General features: G+C 36.1%; 1 protein-coding gene across 1 annotated transcript in view; it reads right to left on the reverse strand.

The window, feature by feature from the left end:
- Positions 1-21,068, reverse strand: part of OTOGL (otogelin like) — a 99,367-nt gene that overhangs the window by 37,453 nt on the left and 40,846 nt on the right. Inside the window, exons 25-27 of the mRNA XM_087874316.1 lie at positions 4,613-4,747; positions 2,038-2,184; positions 95-214 (exon numbers count right to left, since the gene is read on the reverse strand). Coding sequence (XP_087730442.1) covers positions 95-214; positions 2,038-2,184; positions 4,613-4,747 — 402 coding nt within the window. The remainder of the gene's footprint in view (positions 1-94; positions 215-2,037; positions 2,185-4,612; positions 4,748-21,068) is intronic.

Raw genomic sequence — 21,068 nt, forward strand, 5'->3', positions numbered from 1 at the left:
CTGCTGTCTTAAAACAAATTATATTTTCACAGATTGTCATACTTGCAATATCAATATATTATTATTTTGAAATTAATGGAGATGTTATGCTTACCTGTCCTATTGCCCAACTCTCTCCAAAAATTTGAGCATTTTTTACTTCCATATTGTTGGATGTAGTCAGATCATTTGAAGTAAATTTGTCAAAATTTCCACATAAACCAGCTAATTTACCCTGAAAATAAAACATAAACATTTTTCCTAAACATTTCTACCTAGAGCAATCAAGATTTATAAAGCTAACAAACAATGCAATCATTTTTTTAAAAAAAATGTTTAATTCAACTTTAATTTGGGTATTAATATAGATTTAATACCCACAAAACAGACACAATTTAGACTACCTTTGGGAAAAACGTAATGTTTTCTATAACTGTTTTAATGTTAACTTTTTGTTTACTGTTTTGTTATTTTCACAGCCTGTGTTTACTAGTGATATAAGCTCTCATCCCCTTATTCTTATGGTGCAAATGTTTATTTAATGTTAATTAGTTTTAAACTAATCAAACATCTCCAGATAGGGCCAGAGAATTCTTGCTAGAAATATGAAAAACCAGTGCCAGTCAAAGTTAGCAATCTTAGTCTAGGACCGTCTCAGTTTAAGGCCATTTGCAGAGTTTTTATGATTCTAACAGCAGAAAACTGTTAACATATCAAATAGCTTTAGCAATGAAAACATTTCTGCAAGCATCACAAGCTATATAAGTGGATTTAAACAGAAGGAATTGTGTTTCTACTTCTTGAATAAGAAAATGTGGCATAAATGAGGAAGACAAGAGGGGATCAAATGTTGTCATGAGATTCATGGCATCCTCATAGTTCATTAAGGATGAATGTATCATTGGATGCCAATGATAACATGTGTCAATTAAAGGACTGTGCTTCGTAAAAAAAAATGTTTTCATTATGGTGGTGTGGAGAAACATCTCTGTCACAGCTTACAATTTAATTTTTTCCTCTTTCAATCCGGGATAGTATGGTCAAGTGATATAAAACTATGGGCCATGAATATGCAGCAATTCCAAGCTCAATAGAAAATAATTTTTAGTATAAAAGAATGTAAAGCGCACATTTTCTAGAAACCATATTTCTGTTTTCATTTCTTACAAATTGAAGAACTTTTGGAACCTATGGTGTATCAAACCAAAAAATATACAGGTAGTCCTCGGCTTACAACCATTCATTTTGCCATTGAAAAAAGTGACTAGCAACCAGTCCTCACATTTGTAACCCTTGCAGCATCTCCACTGTCATGTGATCAAAATCTGGATACTTGGAAACCGCCTACAGTGTCCCACAATCATGTGATTGCCATTTGCAAACTTCCTAGCCAGCCTCTAACAAGCAAAGTTAATGGGGAAAGCCTGATTTATTTAATAACTGCAGTGATTCACTTAACATCTGTGGCAAATAGGTCATAAAATCATGTATCATTCACTTGGCAACCACCTTGCTTAGCAATGGGAATTCTGGTCCCAATTGTGGTTACTAGTTGAGGACTACCTGTATATCTGTATATTTTTCATGGAGCACTTGGCTATATAATAAATATTACAAAATATACTTTGTAAATTATTATTGTTAATAAACTTGTTTTATTTATATCAAGCATAATTCAGGAAGAAATTCAGTGGTGAAATCCTACCGGTTCACACTGGTAAAAAAAAGCTACCGGTTGATCCGAACCGATATTTCTGACGATCAGCTGTGCTGCGCGAAATCCTGCTTTCTAGTGAATCTAAATCGAGTGGCAAAGCTGTTCCCCCGCTCACTCTTCTACTTACCTTCCCAAGCCTCCTTTTTCTGTGCACAACACATGTTTGGCGCATACTGCACATGTGTGTGCACGCAGCATGCATTTGACACATACCGCACATACGTAGGCAGCAAACTGGTGGCAAACCGGGGAAGATTTACACCACTGAATAAATTGACTTGTTTGTAGAATACTCATCCTGTTTCCTACTGTTATTGTGACTTAGCTTCACATTGATTCACCTTCCATCGAGCTCCAACTTTGATATGCATTGTTGTCTTCCTGTCCCACAGTACTGTGAGCTCTTCCTCTGGAAAATGTATTGCTACATAATATCCAGCTTTCCAAACTTGATATTTGGATTTGTCTCCGTGTCTCCTTAGCATCCCCTATAAATAATAGATACTTGTAAGGTACTAATGATGCTGCTGCAGTCACATGGGATATTTTTTTTTCTTTTTGACATTCAGCTGAAATCTTTCTGCCTACACACTTAATTTATTATTCTTTATCCTGCAACTAGGAACAAAAGGAAATAATTATTAATTTTCTCAATATGTCCTTTCAAATATTTGATGTTCATAATCATTTCCCCTTTTTAATCTTTTCTTGTCAAGATTAAACATAGCCCACTCCTTCAATCTGTCTTCATTTGCCCTTTAGAAGTTTAAACATTTAAACTTCTCAGAACCTGTCCCAGATTTGAATTATTTTTTTGAGCAGAGTGCCCATAATTAGAAACAAGGTGGGGTGGGGTCTAAACAATACCGAGTCATATTTCTCTATTTCTTCCAGTGATTTGGAAACCTTACTTCCAAAAATTATATTTAAAACTGCAGTTTTACAACCTTATTGCACTGCTGATTCATATTCATTTGTAATCAGATACAATTCCAAAATATTTTATGTACATTGTTATTATTATTATTTTATTATTTATTGAATTTCTATACCGCCCTACTCCCGAAGGACTCAGGGCGGTGCACAGCCATGAAATAAAACACATAAATATACAAAATTTACAAAATCAAGCCAGGTCTCCAATATTCTTTACTTGTTTTTAAGTGAACAGCTTTGCACTTAGAATATGTTTTAAATTTGCAACATTAATTATGAATATATATTTAGATTAAGAATAAAGTATACTTTTACACACTCTCTTTTCACTTCACCTATAATCAGTTTGTCTTTTGTCCTATCTACTTCAATTAGTCAACATATTCCACAAAATCTACATGTAGCTCTCAATCCAAGGAAGACTGAAAACCAGGCTGACTCGGAAATTCTGAGAATTGAAGTCCACAAGTCATAAAGGGGCCATAATTGCCTTCCCTGCCCCCTCACAGTTATTGTATTATTGTATTATTTTTTATTCTTTTCCTGTAGTAAGCATTTCTTTGCAATGCACCCTAATTATAACATGTTAAACATTCTATGACAGTATAAATAATAATTAACTACTAATATTCATTAAGGTTTTTACCTTTCAAAGGAAGTGGCACAACCCAGTTTCAAGCCACAAAGTGAAGCAATTTAAATTAAAATAAATTTCCGAAGATTTCAATGACACATCATACAGATGACCTGTTACCTTTCAGAAGAGTCATATTTTTTATTATATCTGAGGCAGATACTTGTATTGGGTTTGAATGAAGGACCTTTACTGAACATTGCAGATCAATAGTTGGAACACATGAGAGCACAGGGAAATGTTATTGTATTAAATTGATACAATAAGTTACCACATCAAAAATTTATGTAAAATTTGATCCCTAATCTCCCAACTCTTTGTTTGGCTGAACTTAAACTGCTGATTATGAAGAATTTTAATAGGACTGACTTTTTCAACACAGAGAACTTTAGAAAATAATGTTTTTCCTATCAAAATATTAAATCTTGTAATTCTCTTTATATCATGTTGTACATATAGTTGGCATTGGGCCTAGCTATCTCCGAGACCGCCTGCTGCTACCGATGTCCTCCCATCGACCCGTGCGCTCCCACAGAGAGGGCCTCCTCAGGGTGCCATCAGCCAAACAATGTAGGCTGGTGGCCCCCAGGGGGAGGGCCTTCTCTGTGGGGGCTCCCACCCTCTGGAATCAGTTGCCCCCGGAGATAAAAAGAATCCAGGACCTCAATGCCTTCCGTCGTTCCCTGAAAACCTATCTTTTTCAACAAGCCGGGTTGGCTTAAGAAGAAATTTTTAAAATTTTTAAATTCTTTTAATTAGTCTGTGATTCTTAACTTTCAGGCCAAAATTTATATATATTTTTAAATGTTTTAATATTTGTATTCTATGTTTTTTATCTTGGCTGTACACCGCCCTGAGTCCTCAGGGAGAAAGGCGGTATATAAATTGGAAATTAAATTAAATTAAATTAAAAAACTCAGAGGTTCAAACTACAAAACCTGACAGAAAACTTGAAATTTAGTCTAACCTACCACCACTGCCATTTTTTAAACTAACTTTCTATTTAGTTAAATTTAATTTTGTGTTGTATAGTGAAGCTGCCAGTCTTCTCCCAGAAACCCAATAGCTCCTTATTAAATGGAGGGGAAGGATAATTTGGCAGCAGAGATGTTCTATGATGCCAAGTTTAATAGGGATTGTATAGAAGTCTATGAGGAAAAGATAAACTTTTTATTGTTATAAAAGAGTATGTGTTTATATATGTTTGCTTAAACCAGTCTTCATTTACTGATTATCTTGTAATTCTCTTTATATCATGTTGTACATATAGTTGGTGTAAAAAAGCAGTATTTTAATAATCAATTGAGTTTCAATCAATAACTTCAAAAAGTGGAAATTAAACTTACCTCTATGTCTAGAGATTCACTGAAAAAAATCTCAGAGTCTCCAATAGTTAGCAACATATCTTTTGAACAAACGATGTCATTATCAAAGCATTTCTTATTTTGAACAATTAGAGACAAGTTTGAACTGTCAACACTCTGTGAAGGAGAAATAATTGTTATGTACAAACATAGTGACAGAGCACTGCAACATCTACATAAGGTATTGTCAGGCACTACATTCCCTTAACTGGACTATAACTGCCTTGGGAAGTTTTCTGGGTTAACTTGAGTTAATGCAGTTCTAAATCAAGTGATGTCAGGTTGACCTAGCTATAAACCTTGATCAGCCAGATTGCAAAGAAATAAATGTTACTCTCTGAGTTTCATACTGTATAAGGGACCCTTGTTTAACTGAAGTTGGAGTGAGGTGAAACCAAATCACTTTGAGCATGAAAATATTATTTAAGTCTTGAAGATGGAGTTAACCACAATTTCTCCTTTAAGGATGTTTTCTAAAGCAGATTTGCAAATGTATTATTGTCAGATTGAACATAACAGTGATCTTCCCTTTCTTTTTAGTTTTATAATCTGTCCTTTAAAAAAAAACCCACAAGAAATATAATCTATGGCATTGGTGGAACCACTTGTATTACTTGGATTGTTCAAAGACTTTAAAGAATAGTATAAACCATATAATTCCTGTCAAAGATTACACTATTGCAACACTGAAACAAACATCCAGTATGTTTCTATTTGCCAAAAGTAATTATTTGCCTGCTGCCCTTTTCAGACCTTGCCAACCATATAACTTTTCAGAGTAGGCTGAATGCTCTAAAAAAGCTTCAGTGGTTCAGTCTGTCCCAGAATGAGAAATAAGGCTTGAAAATTAAGATGGGAACTGAAATAAGAAGCTGTCACAAGTAAATGCCTTATTCTCCATTATGTAAATAATATATGAACAGTGTGTCAGGGGTTAACTTATTCTTCACTTCTTAATGTATTCATACTTTACCACTCCCATAATTAGCTCCACCCATTGTGTATATAAGGAGCTGCATACGTTCATTCTGTGCTTCTATCTGTGAATATTCGGTGAATATAGAATGCCTTATGTAAATAAAGAGAGATATATTAGAACTCTTAATTCTTGAACAATTTATTGAGTCTGATCCTGAAAATATCGCAACAATATGGTAGCAGAGGATGGTTGAATTGACTCAATAAAAACTTAAACATGTCTAAAAGAGATAGGCCCAACACCAGGGCATACAGCAAAGAAATGGAAGCGGATCAAGAAATAATAGATGAGTCCACAAATGCAATTTCGAGAGAATCTGAAGAATACACCACAGAAGACGAAGAAATAATAAATAAAGATGATGACCAAGAAGAAAACGAAATAGAATACAACGAACTCAGGTCAGAGATACTAAAACTCCTAAAGAGCCAAAAGAGCGATGAAAGTCTTGTCGCGGACCTCCAAGATATACTAAAAAACAACGGAGCAGCGAGAGAGAAGCACATCGCTACTGAAAAACCAAAAGACTCAAAAATAGTAAGTGATATGCTTACAGATAAAAATGCAGCGAAGAAGAAAACCAACAATCCCGCGCAAAATTTCGAATGGCAGCCATCTTGGTTTCAACGGACTCCCAAGATGAGTGAAGCAGAGCCAATCAGAAAGCAGGATTCAAAATGTCTGGCGCGAAAAGCCTTACTCGATATGAAAAATGAAAAAGAAAAAGTATATACCTCAGAAGAATCAGAAACAGAGAACGAAGAAGATTCGATAGACACACAAATAAAATCAGCAATGAAAAATGCTTTTTGCTGCATTTGGGCCGAAGCTGAAGATTACTAAAAAATCAACCAAAAGGCAAGCAAGTGAGCCAACGCCTCAAAATCTACCCTCTCCTATCCAGACGGCGAAAGCACCGACACCTGAGCCCAGAGAGCCCTGCAGATATTACCCCACACCGCAGACTGATCCAAGAACCAGCGCCTTCAGCAAAAGAAGACGAGCGCCCGCCATCACCAGGACTCCCAAGATCGAGCCGGAGACTGATTCATCGGAAGAAGAACGAAGCGAGGGAGCTGCAGCAGCGAGAACCTCTCACGATGACTCCAGGAACGAAATGAGCAACGCGCATGCGCGGGACTACGCAGACAACCCAGGAAGTCATGAGATGCAGAGAGAACCATGCAGACTCGTTGCGAGCATTCCCACGCCGTTTTGCAATTTTCGACATTTGCAAGACCACGGACTACCCCTGGTTGTAAGTAATGGACCCAACAATGTTGGGAATTTACCCAGTGACTTCCCAAAGCTGAGAATAGATGGCATTAATTTGCAAGAATGGTATCAGCAGCTCCAGGTTGTCTTTATGAAAGAAAACTTAATGTTTTTTATTACCAACCCCCCAAAAAGACCTTGGACTCTAAAGTTAGATTGCTTACATCATAGAGCATTTTTCCTATTAATTTCCAGTGTGTCCCCTGCCATGTATCACAGTATTAAGCAAAATCTGACTGTCTCAGAAATTATTCAATGCATGTTTAATTTGTTTCACAGTGAAAGCGTAGCCACTACCACAAGAATGTCTAAAGATTTCTTCTCTTCTAGGATAAAGCCAGGGGTTACCATAAGTGAACATTTAATATCTTTAAACAAGATTAGAGCAGAACTGCATTTAAGGGGGGAGGTGATTTCAGATCAAACGATGAAAAGTGTTATCATAAATTCGCTTGACCCATCATGGGATAATTATATGTCACACTTAGACACAATCAATCTAGGATACTTATCCATAGAAAGCCTATCCAATAAGTTAATAGCTGAAGACAACTCAAGGAGAAGTCGTTATAACAACCAAATAGAACACAAACAATATAAAGGGGTAGCATTTCAAGAAAGATATCATGAAACATTTAGGTGCCACAATTGTGGATCTAAGGAACATAATAGGAGGGATTGTCCCAAAATTCAAAAAGATAGACATAGGTCAGAATATAGAAATAGGTACAACAACAGACAGTCTTCCAATGATAGACTTAGGTATAGAAGTCCACCCAACTATAGAGAACATAGAGGGGGCAGAGATAACTCAAAGGATAGAAAATCTGGCTCACTGAATGGACTAAACAAACATGACAACATTAACACACCACAACCAGAGAACAATAATTGGCTTATTGATTCTGGAGCAACTAATCACACTACTAATAATAAAAACATATTATCTTCATTTGTAGAAGATAAATTTGTAATCAAAGTGGCTAACCAAGAAAAAGTTCAAGTTATAGGTAGAGGGAATGTAATCTTACCTGGCTTAGGAAAAATAGAGGGGGTATTACTAATACCTGAAATTCCTCATAATATACTTAGTGCCATAAAACTAAGCAGAGATTCTGACATTAACATTGTGTTCTCAAAAGGAAAAGCAACATTAGAAAAAAACAAAATAAACATAGGTACAGTAATAACCAAAGGAGGTCTACCTTACTTAATGACAAAGGAAGAATGGTTACACAACATTGATTCAAATATGGAAAATGATAATGAAATAGATAATGGAGAGAATAGTAACAGTGACAATGAAGAACGTGAGGTAACCCATAATCACAAAGATACACACAATGAAAAAAAACCTAAGATAGGTAAACCAATTCATGATGAGTGTGCTCATGTCTTACATAGGAAATTAGGACATGCCAGTTTTCCTGTAGTACAAAAGATGACTGAACATGCAGAAGGTGTTAAAATAAAAAATTGTGAAAACTATTTGGAATGCTCACTATGTAAATCTACAAAGCTCAAAACTAGTCCCAGACCTAGAAAGTCAACGAGATCAACCAACAAAATTTTTGATTTGGTACATATGGACCTAGTTGGTCCACTAACACCATCAATTACTTATAAAAAACGTTATTTTCTAACAATTGTGGATGATTATAGTCGTTATGGATTTGTTTACACATTAAAACATAAGGATGAAACTTTTCAGAAATTTAAAGAGTTTTACAAACGTATAGAGACACAACACAATATTAAAATAAAACAAATCATGACAGATAGGGGATGTGAATTCATGTCTAAGGAATTCTCCCAATGGCTAAAAGACAGAGGGATGTTACATTACACATCTAGTCCATTTTCTGCATTCCAGAATGGAGTGGTAGAGAGAAAGAACTCAACATTACAAACCATGATTAGATGCACTTTAGAAGATGCTGGCTTAGGTAAACAATTCTGGTCAGAAGCTCTACAGTACTCTAATTACACACAAAATAGAACTTGGTCCAGCATTGTAAATAAGACACCATACGAAGTGATGTATAATAGGAAACCAAAATTAGCACACATGCACATATTTGGAGTCACTGCAGACGTACACATACCTAAACAACTAAGGCGCAAAGGTGAGAACGTATCCAGGAGACTTAGATTCATGGGATATGAGACAGGTACAAAAGGATACAGATTTATCGATAATAATAATAAATTCATAGTCTCCAGAACAGCTGTGTTCCATGAACAGGCCAACCGGTCTAAAATACATCTTAATGAAATATTCCCAAACACCAATACAGATACCAAACTTCAAGAAAAAAGAATTAGAGAAGAGCACAGTAACAATACACATAAAAATAAAATTAAAACATGGACAAATAGTCAACATAAAATAAAGACAGATTCATTAACTAAAAAAGAAGCAAGATATTTACATGACAATGATAGTAAACCAGAAAAAACAACCAGAAGTAGCAGAAATCAAATGCCAAATAAATACAAAGATTATGTAATGTATATGGATGGAGAATCACCAATACCTAACACATATGAGGAAGTGTTAAAGCTTCCTCCTGAAGAAAAGATAAAATGGGAAGCAGCCATGACTAAAGAGATGAATAGTTTAAGAGGGCTAAATGTGTTCACCCCTACAGTTGCACCAAAGGACAAAACTATCATTGGCACTAGGTGGATATATAAAATTAAGAATTTAGAAGGAGACAATACTCTATACAAAGCTAGATTAGTTGCACAAGGTTATGCACAGAAATATCCCGAGGATTATACAGACACATACTCCCCCACAGTAAGAACAGAGAGTGTCAAAACAGCCCTGGTTATAGCATCAGCACTCAACCTCGATGTATTTCAATACGACATACAGACTGCGTACCTACACGCAAAGTTAGATAAGGAAATATATGTTAGAGCACCCCACAGTCAATACACAAACAAAAATGAGACTTGGTTATTAAATAAAAGTTTATACGGGCTGAAACAATCTGGTAAACAATGGTATGATTGTTTAGTAAAAGTTCTCAAAACTATGAATTTCAATGCCACTACTGCCGACAATTGCTTCTTTGTTAAAAAAGATAATAATTCTCTAGAATTTGTACTAATCTATGTGGATGACATTTTATACATAGGTAAACATAAAGAAAGGAAAGAGGCCTTTGTAACAAAACTAAATGAACATTTTTCATTGAAATCTTTGGGTAAAGTAAATAAGTATATTGGTGTTCAAATCAGTAAAACCAGAAGAGGATTTAAACTCTCTCAAAGGGACAAAATCATAGAGCTCTTGAATAAATGTAACTTAAGTAACGCTAAGCCATGTGACACTCCCATGCAAACTGATTTTTTGAAGAATACAGAAGAATCATCTCCTGAATTCAAAGACAATACATTTTACAGGTCTGTCATAGGTTCACTTCTTTACATCTCCAATTGGACTAGGCCTGATATTGCTTTGCCTCTCAATTTATTGTCCAGACACGTTAGTAAACCATCACTATACCATTGGGAAGCTGTCAAAAGGATATTAAGATACTTGAAAAATAGTTTAGACTTCTGTTTATTGTTGGAACCTAAAAATGTCAAAGAGCCCATCCTCACATGTTATGCCGATGCGGATTGGGCTGGAGATACCTCATGTAGAAAAAGCACATCTGGTTATATATTCTTTCTCAATGACTGTCCAGTTTACTGGTATACTGGCAAACAAGAGTTAGTAGCCACTTCAACAACAGAGGCAGAATATGTTTGTCTATCTAAGGCAGCTAATAACCTTGTATGGTTCAATGATTTACTCTCTGACATTTGGAAAAAACCCATTTTGCCTTTTATCATGCATGAAGATAACAAAGCTGCTATCGAAATATCTAGATCTGATGCCATTGGACAAAGATCCAGGCATATAGATATAAAATTTAAACACGTGAGACAGTTGTCTCAGGATGGATTTATCAAAGCAGTTCATTGCGAAACATCGGAGCAAATAGCTGACATATTAACAAAGCCTTTGCCGTCTAAGCAACATAAATACCTGACTTCTAAGTTACATGTATTATATTGTTCTGAATCTGAATGTAATTGTTGTAATATATCGAATCGGCATTTAGAGGGGGATTTGTCACAAGTAAATGCCTTATTCTCCATTATGTAAATAATATATGAACAGTGTGTCAGGGGTTAACTTATTCTTCACTTCTTAATGTATTCATACTTTACCACTCCCATAATTAGCTCCACCCATTGTGTATATAAGGAGCTGCATACGTTCATTCTGTGCTTCTATCTGTGAATATTCGGTGAATATAGAATGCCTTATGTAAATAAAGAGAGATATATTAGAACTCTTAATTCTTGAACAATTTATTGAGTCTGATCCTGAAAATATCGCAACAGAAGCTTTCCCGACTTACAGACATTTACCTATTTTGAAAAGAAAGCATGAAAGGACTCTGATCTAGTTGTGTTATTTTCAGTATACAAAATACTTACTTATAAGGAAAAAGCACAGAAAGAATGATGTTACTTTTAAAACAGGAAGAATCTGAAGAGAAAGTGGCACTATTGGTTGGTCTTTAAGTTTGATACTTTAAACCAAAGTGCATAATTTGAATTGAAATTGTTACTTATATGTTTATTCCTGCAACCTAAGATGGTATACCACTCAGAAAATTTTACCATTTTATTTTGCTAACTATTTAAACAGGAGAAATCAAATATGTAATTAGTGGAAAGAAAATCGACGCATTTGAGCTGTGAGAAGGCTCCTGCATATTCCTTGGACAGCAAAGGTGACTAATAAGCAAGTACTGGAGTGCATAACACCAGACATATCACTGGAAGGCAAAAATCATGAAACCATGCCTCACTTATTTTAGCCATGTCATGAGGGGGAATTCACTGAAGAAAACAATTATTTTTGGAAGAGTTAGTGGTAAAAGAAAACCAGGCCGCCAAAGGACACAGTGGCTGGATACCATCAAAGTTGACACCAGCCAGACCATAAAAAACTAAAATAAATAGTGCAAGATTGGAAGATGTGGAGAGATCTGGCACATAGAGTCGCCAAGACTCAGAATCAACTGAACGGATGGCATCATCATCATCATCATCTATTATGATATTTTAATAAAAGCAGAAAAAAACCAAATACTTCTTTTTTTTATTTAACATATTGGTAAGCAACCTTGAAAACAGAGCTTTCCAGGGGAAGATTATATTAAAAGTGCTATATAAAAATCTAAACTATATGTTATTAAATATGATATATATAAACAGTAAGACCATGAGCAGCAGGCAAAAAAGTTTCATTAAAGCCTATACATGTAAAATAGTGAGCTATTGACATGAGGAAGCAGAGTAAAAAAGATCTTTGCCAGGTGTTCAATGTACCTTACATGTGTAGACGGCATTATACAGTTGGCACTATCTTTACTCCCTGACAGCACCTAACTACATGTTAGTATGGGAGATCAGTGCTTCCAATGATGCCTTTTGTGTATTGACAAGACTATATGGGAAAAGCAGTGGTGGGTTGCTACCGGTTCGCCCCGGATCGGGCAAACCAGTAGCGGTGGTGGCGGGAGGCTCCACCCACCCACCTGGACATTTCTGCACATTCACAGAAGTGTTGCATGCGCACGTGAGCGTGCGAGCACGTATGAGCGAACCAGTAGCAAACTAAATTGAAACCCACTATTGGGGAAGAGACTTGTCTTCAGATACTATGGGCGTAAAATCCTAAATGCTTTAGTATCAGCATCTGAAATGAAATAGAAGTAAACTTTGGAAACTGAAAGAAAATGATGAGGATGATGATGATGATGATGACATAGAAGTAGTAATAGATGTAATGACTGGAGATTTAAATCTGGATCTGCCCTAAAAAATTTCCATTGTTTTATATGTGATAGTTATATGCTACTTTACACAAATGACACCAATGTACTAACATTTTAAAAGGAAATACAGAAAGAACTTCAATGATGCCTTGGTGGCGCAGCAGACTAAAGTGCTGTTAAGTAACACCAACTGCCTGCAATTACTGCAAGTTCAAATGTCACCAGGCTCAAGGTTGACTCAACCTTCCATCCTTCCGAGGTAGGTAAAATGAGAACCCGGATTGTGTGGGCAATAAGCTGACTTTGTATAAAAAAGAACCCCGGGGGGGGGGGGGGCGAAAGCCCTACTAAGCAGGTATATACAAAAGTATGAAGGCTATTGCTTAACGCATTGTAAGCCGCCCTGAGTCTCCGGAGAAGGTCGGCATATAAATCGAACCAATAAATAAATAAATAAACAATAAATGTTTAAATGTTAAAACAGCATGTAAAAAATTGCCACAAAATATTTTAAAAGTAAAAATTAAAGTGGTCAGACCGCCCCATTATTGTATACATACCACATGGAAGGCAGTTTTTAATGGCAACAAGTCTGTTAATTCATTAATTTTTCTAGAAGACTACCAAGATTTCTAGTCAAAAGCCATACAATTTGATCATTTAGTCTTCAGTCACACTAATCCATGTTTTAATTTAGTGTGATAATCTACACATTATGGGGTCCCTTTACAAGTAGTCCTTGACTTACGACCACAATGAAGCCCAAAATTTCTATTGTTAAGTGAGACATTTGTTAAGTGAGTTTTGCCCCATTTTACAACTTTCCTTGCCACAGTTGTTAATCATTCAGTTAGTAACCTGGTTGTTAAATGAAACTGGCTTCCCCATTGACTTTACATGCCAGAAGGTTGCAAAAGGTGATCACATGATCTTAGGACACAGCAATGGTCATAAGTATGAATCAGTTGCCAAGCATCTGAATTTTAATCACATGATCATGGGGATGCTTCAAAGTTCATAACTGTGAAAAACAGTCATAAGTCATTTTTTTCAGTGCCTTTGTAACTTTGAACAGTCACTAAATGAACTGTTGTAAATTGAGGACTACTTGTATATGCCAACAACCATTGTAGCATATTAAACAAACATATGGTTAAGGATTTTGTAGAATCATAGTTATGCTAGCTGCCAGCAACCTTGCAAATTCTCATGCAGAAATCTTCCAATTGCAGTTACTTTAAGTGCAGAGGCCGAGGGGAGAATTTCTGTGTAAAATAATCTCTACTACTGAGCAAACCCCATTCCTCATTGCTATGAAAAAGGAGAAAAGTGTTTCCTTATGACTGAATAGGGACTTCCCTGTCCCCTTAAACTTTCTTGATACAGCCCCAGAGTTGAATAATGAAAGGCTATATTTATATCTTGTTATGTAATCACTGATTCAGAGGTAGATTTTCCTTTTAAGGCAAAACACACAAAAAAGAAGTATCTGTCATGTGAAGCCAATTTATAGCAATAGGAAAGAAAAACAGAAAGATTTCCTTGCTTCTTATAAGACTATCTTCTATCTTTCCATTAAACTACCAAAACAAGACAGCTCTAATTTTGTACCAGTCTCTTCGCAATACTATGGTGTTGCTAAGCAACAGAGAAACAGGATGAAAAATTCAGGCAAGTTACCAGAATGAACCTGCATTTCCAAAATGAAATGTATCATAGCTCAATAAAACTGCTATTCTGCCTGAATGTAATTGAAAAAATAAGCTTAATTGTGGGTCTTAAAATCATTAGCAATTAACTATATTAATGTATAATTTAATTGACATCATATGTTTAAATATTGCACCTTGTAAAGTTAATCCATGAAATAAAGAGCAGAAGCTGCAATTACTAATAAAACTACTGAAAGAGAATCTGGAAACAATACTAAAGGTTTCATCCAATTCCTTTCATGGGCTATAAATTAGGAAGAAAGAAATATAAAATCAGCCACTAGAGGGTTTCCTGTTGCCCCATGAGCTATCTGGAGATCATCAAGAAAAATTCCACATCCTAACTTTCTAATAATTCTGCACTTTGGCCTTGGTTGCCAGTGGGTTTATCACAGGCAAAGTTAAATATTTCTTCATAATATTTCAGGTTATAAGTATGCTTTTATACTACAGGATCCCAGGATAGTATATTAAAAAGTTCCAACTTCAAATGTGCTGTTACAAATTGAATCATCTAAAATATCGATACAAAAACCTACATTGCTTGACATTATTCAGCATTGGTATAAAAGTATAAATGTTTAATGTACTTTCAATAATGAAATTACTTCCATCCTAAATATACTGTTTAAAGATCTTGGACAAATAAAAAACATTTTGACTTAGAACATACATGTGAATTCTGGCACTGACCATAATAAAGAATGGATGGATTAGAATCAAGAAAAGTATCACAGTGTCTGGGCATATTTCCTCAGAGAGACAACCCAAAATTGGAATATCACTGTAGAGAGGTTTCTATTTTTGTACATATGTAATATACAACCCCAAATTTTAGAACTATAGCCAGGAGATCCTCTGATCTGCTCTCTACATGGGGCTCCCCTTGAAGAGCACCTGGAGGCGCCAGCTGGTCCAGAATGCAGCAGCGCGGGTAGTGATGGGAGCAACATGGCGCTCCCATGTAATACCGCTCCTGCGCGAGCTGCACTGGCTCCCGGTGGTCTTCCGGGTGCGCTTCAAGGTGTTGGTTATCACCTTTAAAGCGCTCCATGGCATAGGGCCTAGCTATCTGCGAGACCGCCTGCTGCTACCGACGACCTCCCATCGACCCATGCGCTCCCACAGAGAGGGCCTCCTCAGGGTGCCATCAGCCAAACAATGTAGGCTGGTGACCCCCAGGGGGAGGGCCTTCTCGGTGGGGCCTCCCACCCTCTGGAATCAGTTGCCGCCGGAGATAAGGAGAATCCATGACCTCAATGCCTTCCGTCGTTCCCTTAAAACCCATCTTTTTCAGCAAGCCAGGTTGGTTTAAGAAGAAATTTTAAATTCTTTTAATCAGTCTGTGATTTCTTAACTTGCAGGCCAAAATTTATATATATTTTAAAATGTTTTTTAATATTTGTACTCTATGTTTTTTATCTTGGCTGTACACCGCCCTGAGTCCTCAGGGAGAAGGGCGGTATATAAATTGGAAATTAAATTAAATTAAATTAAATAAAAGGCAGTTGTCTATATTGGAGTGTAGGAGCTAATGGAAATACCAGGATTAGATGGCTAAATCATTGTAGGCATATTATGACAATTTCTGTAAATACAAATTAGAAATCAATTGCATACCTGTTTATTAAAGGTATATTTTCTGTTTACCTGCCAAATGTCCTACATAAATCTTCTAAGAAGTAAAACAAAGGGGGCATTTGATATATATAACAATTGTAGTACAAAGGAAGGTGCTACTTCTCTTTGATTTCAGTCAAAATCTATTATGAATGCTGCAAATATTCATAGTAAACAGTTCTCTTTTGTATCATTTATTTAGTTCTGTTCTACTAAGAATCCGTTTGGTTATTTATTGGATTACATTACAGCAATTCGTTTCTAATTAAAAACATGATAGCACAAAGATTAAGTTCTAGAAATGCTTGGGTATCAATTTTCAAGTAATAAAACTCTAACAATGTTTTACTGTGAGTATCTACAAGAAAACAGGAGAAAATGCCATTTCCCCCTACAAAATGCTGAAAAGTCATTTAAGATATATGACCTGTGTTCCATTTATGAAGAGATATTTTATGTTGTTATCATTTAAAGCAGAATGATTTTATGTTGTTATCATTTAAAGCAGGACTAGAGGGAAAGAAATGTACATAATTTACAGTTGACACTATTCTGAAATTTATTTTATATACTTTTTAAATAAGTGCCAGATACATTCATTCATTCATTCATTCATTCATTCATTCATTCATTCATTCATTCATTTATTATATTTATATACCGCCCTTCTCCCGAAGGACTCAGGGCAGTGATCAGCCAAGATCAATTACATAAATATTAAAGTTAAAAACAATTTAAAACCAGATTAAATACTTTGGCCCACAATTAAAAACATCCCATTAAAATCCAATTTAAAATTTAAAACCGTTAAAATTAGGCTAGCCCGGCTTGCTGGAATAATAAAGTCTTCTGGGCATGGCGGAAGGTGCGCAAGTCCGGGATCCTCCGTACCTCCAGGGGCAGCTCGTTCGAGAGGGCAGGAGCTCCCACTGAGAAGGCTCTCCCCCAGAGGGTCACCAGTCGACATTGTCTGACCGACGGTACCCCGAGGAGCCCCGCCCTGTGGGAGCGTACTGGCTGGTGGGAGGCTGTTGGTAGCAGAAGGCGGTCCTGTAAGTACCCAGGTCCTAAGCCATGGAGCGTTTTAAAGATGTTAATCAACACCTTGAATCGCACCCGGAAGACTACTGGGAGCCAATGCAGCTCGCACAGGAGAGGTGTTACATGGGAGCGCCCTGCTGCTCCCATAATCACCCGCACGGCCGCATTTTGGACCAGCTGGAGCCTCCGGATGCTCTTCAAGGGGAGCCCCATGTAGAGAGCATTGCAGTAGTCCAGATGGGAAGTGATGAGGGCAGGGAGTCCCAATCCAGAAAGGGATGCAAACCTGATAAAAAGCCCCCCTGGCCATGGCCGTCATATGCTCTTCTAAAGACAGCCGCACGTCCAGGAGGACACCAGAGTTGCGAATCCTCTCCGTGGGGGCCAATGACTCGCCCCCAATAGTCAGCGATGGCACCAGCTGGCTATATCTGGACGCTGGGAGCCACAGCCACTCAGTCTTGGAGGGGTTGAGTCGGAGTCTGTTTCTTCCCATCCAGTCTTGGAGGGGTTGAGTCGGAGTCTGTTTCTCCCCATCCAGACCCTCATGGTCTCCAGGCACCAGGACATCACTTCAAGGGCATCATTGGGGTGGTGCCCATTGGGGTTTAATATTATTCTATGAACAAGATTGATGCTTGGATCCTTAGGCAATAGAACATAATTCTATAAGAATTTACATGAAAGAAAGTTCAAAAAATTCTACAAGAATTCCTAGTTTACAGGCCAGTTCTACAGATCTGAGTCAGAATGAAACTTATTTTGGAGTAAGGATCACAGATTAGTTAAAAGAAAATTCAGTTCAGGAATTTTCTATTTTCTATTCTGTCTACACTTTTCACATATCTATTTTTACAACAATAAGTTTTCAGAGCATTTTTACTGGCTTTGTAACTATGTGGAAATGACCAGTGGAATCCTTAAATATATAGCTGTAGGCTGAGACACCGAGAGTTTTTTCAGTGTTAAAATAAACTTAACCATGACTGAAGATTTATCAAGAACATCATTAGGACATTCAGGATGAGATCAGTAAGTATATTTATCAATCAAGATGAAATGATATTTAAGGAAGAAAAAAATGCAGATTGCACTGTGACAGATCGTTCCCTATTGGGTCATTGTTTTAAAGATATTTCTTACTTAAACTAATAAACAGAATGATCACAAGCAGGCAGAAAAGCAGTGGGAGAAGGAGTGACTTCCATTGACTTTTCTAGTGGGAAGCTAAGCAGGGAGCTTAGCTTCCCACTAGATCATGATCATGTGACCAAGGCTGACCAGAGCAGTGTTTCAGTGGCCCAAACTTTGCCAATACAACAGATCTGGAGATCCTTGAAATTTCAATCCTATAGGAGTAATTGACCCATTCTTTCAGTTAGCCCATTTGAGGTATATTGATTCAATAATTGTTGCCTTGTGATGCACCATTTTGCCCAATTGAAGGTGATACACAGATAGGAGAGTTTTAGTAGTATATAGAAAAAAAGTTGCTTTCTTTCATACAGAAACTAAAAGAGAGCTAGTAGTATATCAAACTGTGAGTTTACGGTAAGTTTTATATTACATTTTAATATGTTTGCAAGCTCAAAGAACTGCTTGCTGTATATCTGAAAGGTATTTTCTCTCATGTGCCTCACACTCCGCAAATACCTTTTCAAAACTATAGTTGGCAATAGTGATATCTGCAGCCTTTTCTAATTCGTCATTCTAGGGAGAGAAAAACAACAAAAGAGCCACTGTTATTATTCTCTCCCATAGATATTAATCTTTGTTTTCCTCCAGTTTTATAAAATGGAAAATCTAACTTTCCTTCCACCCACCTCTTTGGTCTGGAAGACTGCAGGAGATAATTTAATAAACCTCTCTTTAAAAATATTAGATATTTGAAACAAATTCTATTTTGTTAGGAGGGCTTATTAAACTTTAATCCAGACCATTAAAGTCTTCCAAAACAAGACAGATGACACTAAAGTTTATTGCCAGTTAAATTCAAAAACGTAAAGCAACAAACATTTTTATAAAGACTTCCTTAAAAAATTGGTATTATTCAGAAAAATTATATTATTCCCAGCTATTTGGGAATTAATTTAATTAATTTATCATATTAATGAATTGCATTAGATATCCAATGGCAGAAAAACAGAATATTTCTCACAAATAAAGAAACAAAAAAAAACAACTTATTTGGCTTGAAAAAATATGAACTTTTAACAATCTGTAAAATGAGTTAATTTATTACAATGAAACTCAATATCCCCTAAAAGTGATTTTCCACTGTTTTTCTGACAATGTTAAGAGAGATTTATTTCACAGGCAGGTAAGGCAGCACTATCACATTGTTCAATCTCTTTCACCACAGAGCCTTCACTCTACAATCATTATTACAGAAATTTTAAAATATATTTACAATGAATATGAAGACCAGATTGAGAAATTTTGGACACTGATGTGCTTTTTTTAAAAAAAAAAATTTGATTTATATGCCGCCCTTCTCCAGAGATTCAGGGAGGCTTACAATGTGCTAAGCAATAGCCTTCATCCTTTTGTATATTTATACAAAGTCAGCTTATTGCCCCCACAAACTGGGTCCTCAATTTACCTACCTTAGAAAGGATGGAAGGCTGAGTCAACCTTGAGCCTGGCGAGATTCGAACCTGCAGTAATTGCAGGCAGCTGGTCTTAATAACAGGGTGCTTTAGACCACTGTACTACCAAGGCTCATTTTTGGAACTGGGGCTGAATGCAACACACAATACCACATTATTGTTGGTACTTACCCTCTTTCTCTGGTCAGTGAACATAACTTCTAACTGAGCATTGCATTGCAACAACTTAGAATCAAACTGATACGTTTAAAGAATATTTACAGGCCTATAAAGGGCCTAGAATAATTCTTGAAAATAACTATAGAGCTAGAAATTGCTGCCTACTGGTTTCCAACTGTCTTAAAATACTTCAAAATAATTAAAATTACAAAAGAGGTGTCCATGGGAATCATATGTTGTATGCCTGACTGATTAAACAGATAGATGATACAATTTTATATGCTTGTAGACAAGGGCAACCCTGGCAATAATCAGGGTGAAACAATCACATGACAAATATTCAGAGGTAAGTGCCTTTTATAGGGCCTTATAGAGAGAAGTTTTTCATGGACTTCTCTGTTTTTGTTTTATCTCTAAATTAGAGGGCTACATCAGGTATAATATATCATTCCATATATATCCATAGCCAATACTGACTCAGCTACCAATCCAGTAAGTTTTGATATTTTGTGTCACGCAATAAACAATCTTGTATCAGGATTATCTGATAGTACTGTAAAAGATTAGGCAGCCCATAATCAGAGTATATTAAACTATTTTAATTAAAATCAACTTAAGCAATTGCAAAGTATAATTAGCTGTTGTGCAACCTATATTTAAAAGTAGTATATTAAGATTTCCAGTTCACCTCCCCTAGATCTTTCTTAAAACAAGCAGATGGAACTTATTAAACTTTATTAAAGTGTTACGCCTCTTTTCTACAGTAGGATATAACAATCACTCAAAAGGGAACAGGTGAAGTAAAATGCATCAGATCCAAAAGGCTCATGGCCAAAACAAATACCGCCAAGTAAACACACAGACATCAATTTCAAAGCAAAGAAATACATAAACAAAGATGGAGACTAGAGTTAAGAAAATTCTATTGTGAAAGCAATTAGTTCAGTGATAATATTTGGTGGCTATATATCTCAAACACTGCATTATGAGTCCACACCCTCTTTTTTGCATGTTTGTTCACTCTGCAGAAATAGTTTAGTTATCTTAAGTGTCAGGTGAATGTGACAACCATATTGTTGAAAACTGATTATATCTAAATGATTAATAAACATAGATTAACTCTCTAGACAGCTGATGGTGAAAGAATGCAATGATGTAAACCTGAAGTTTTTTTTTCCAGTATTGTTTCTT

This window comes from Pantherophis guttatus, chromosome 7 (genome assembly GCF_059756535.1).
Source record: "Pantherophis guttatus breed Tessera chromosome 7, ASM5975653v1, whole genome shotgun sequence".
Taxonomy (NCBI): domain Eukaryota; kingdom Metazoa; phylum Chordata; class Lepidosauria; order Squamata; family Colubridae; genus Pantherophis; species Pantherophis guttatus.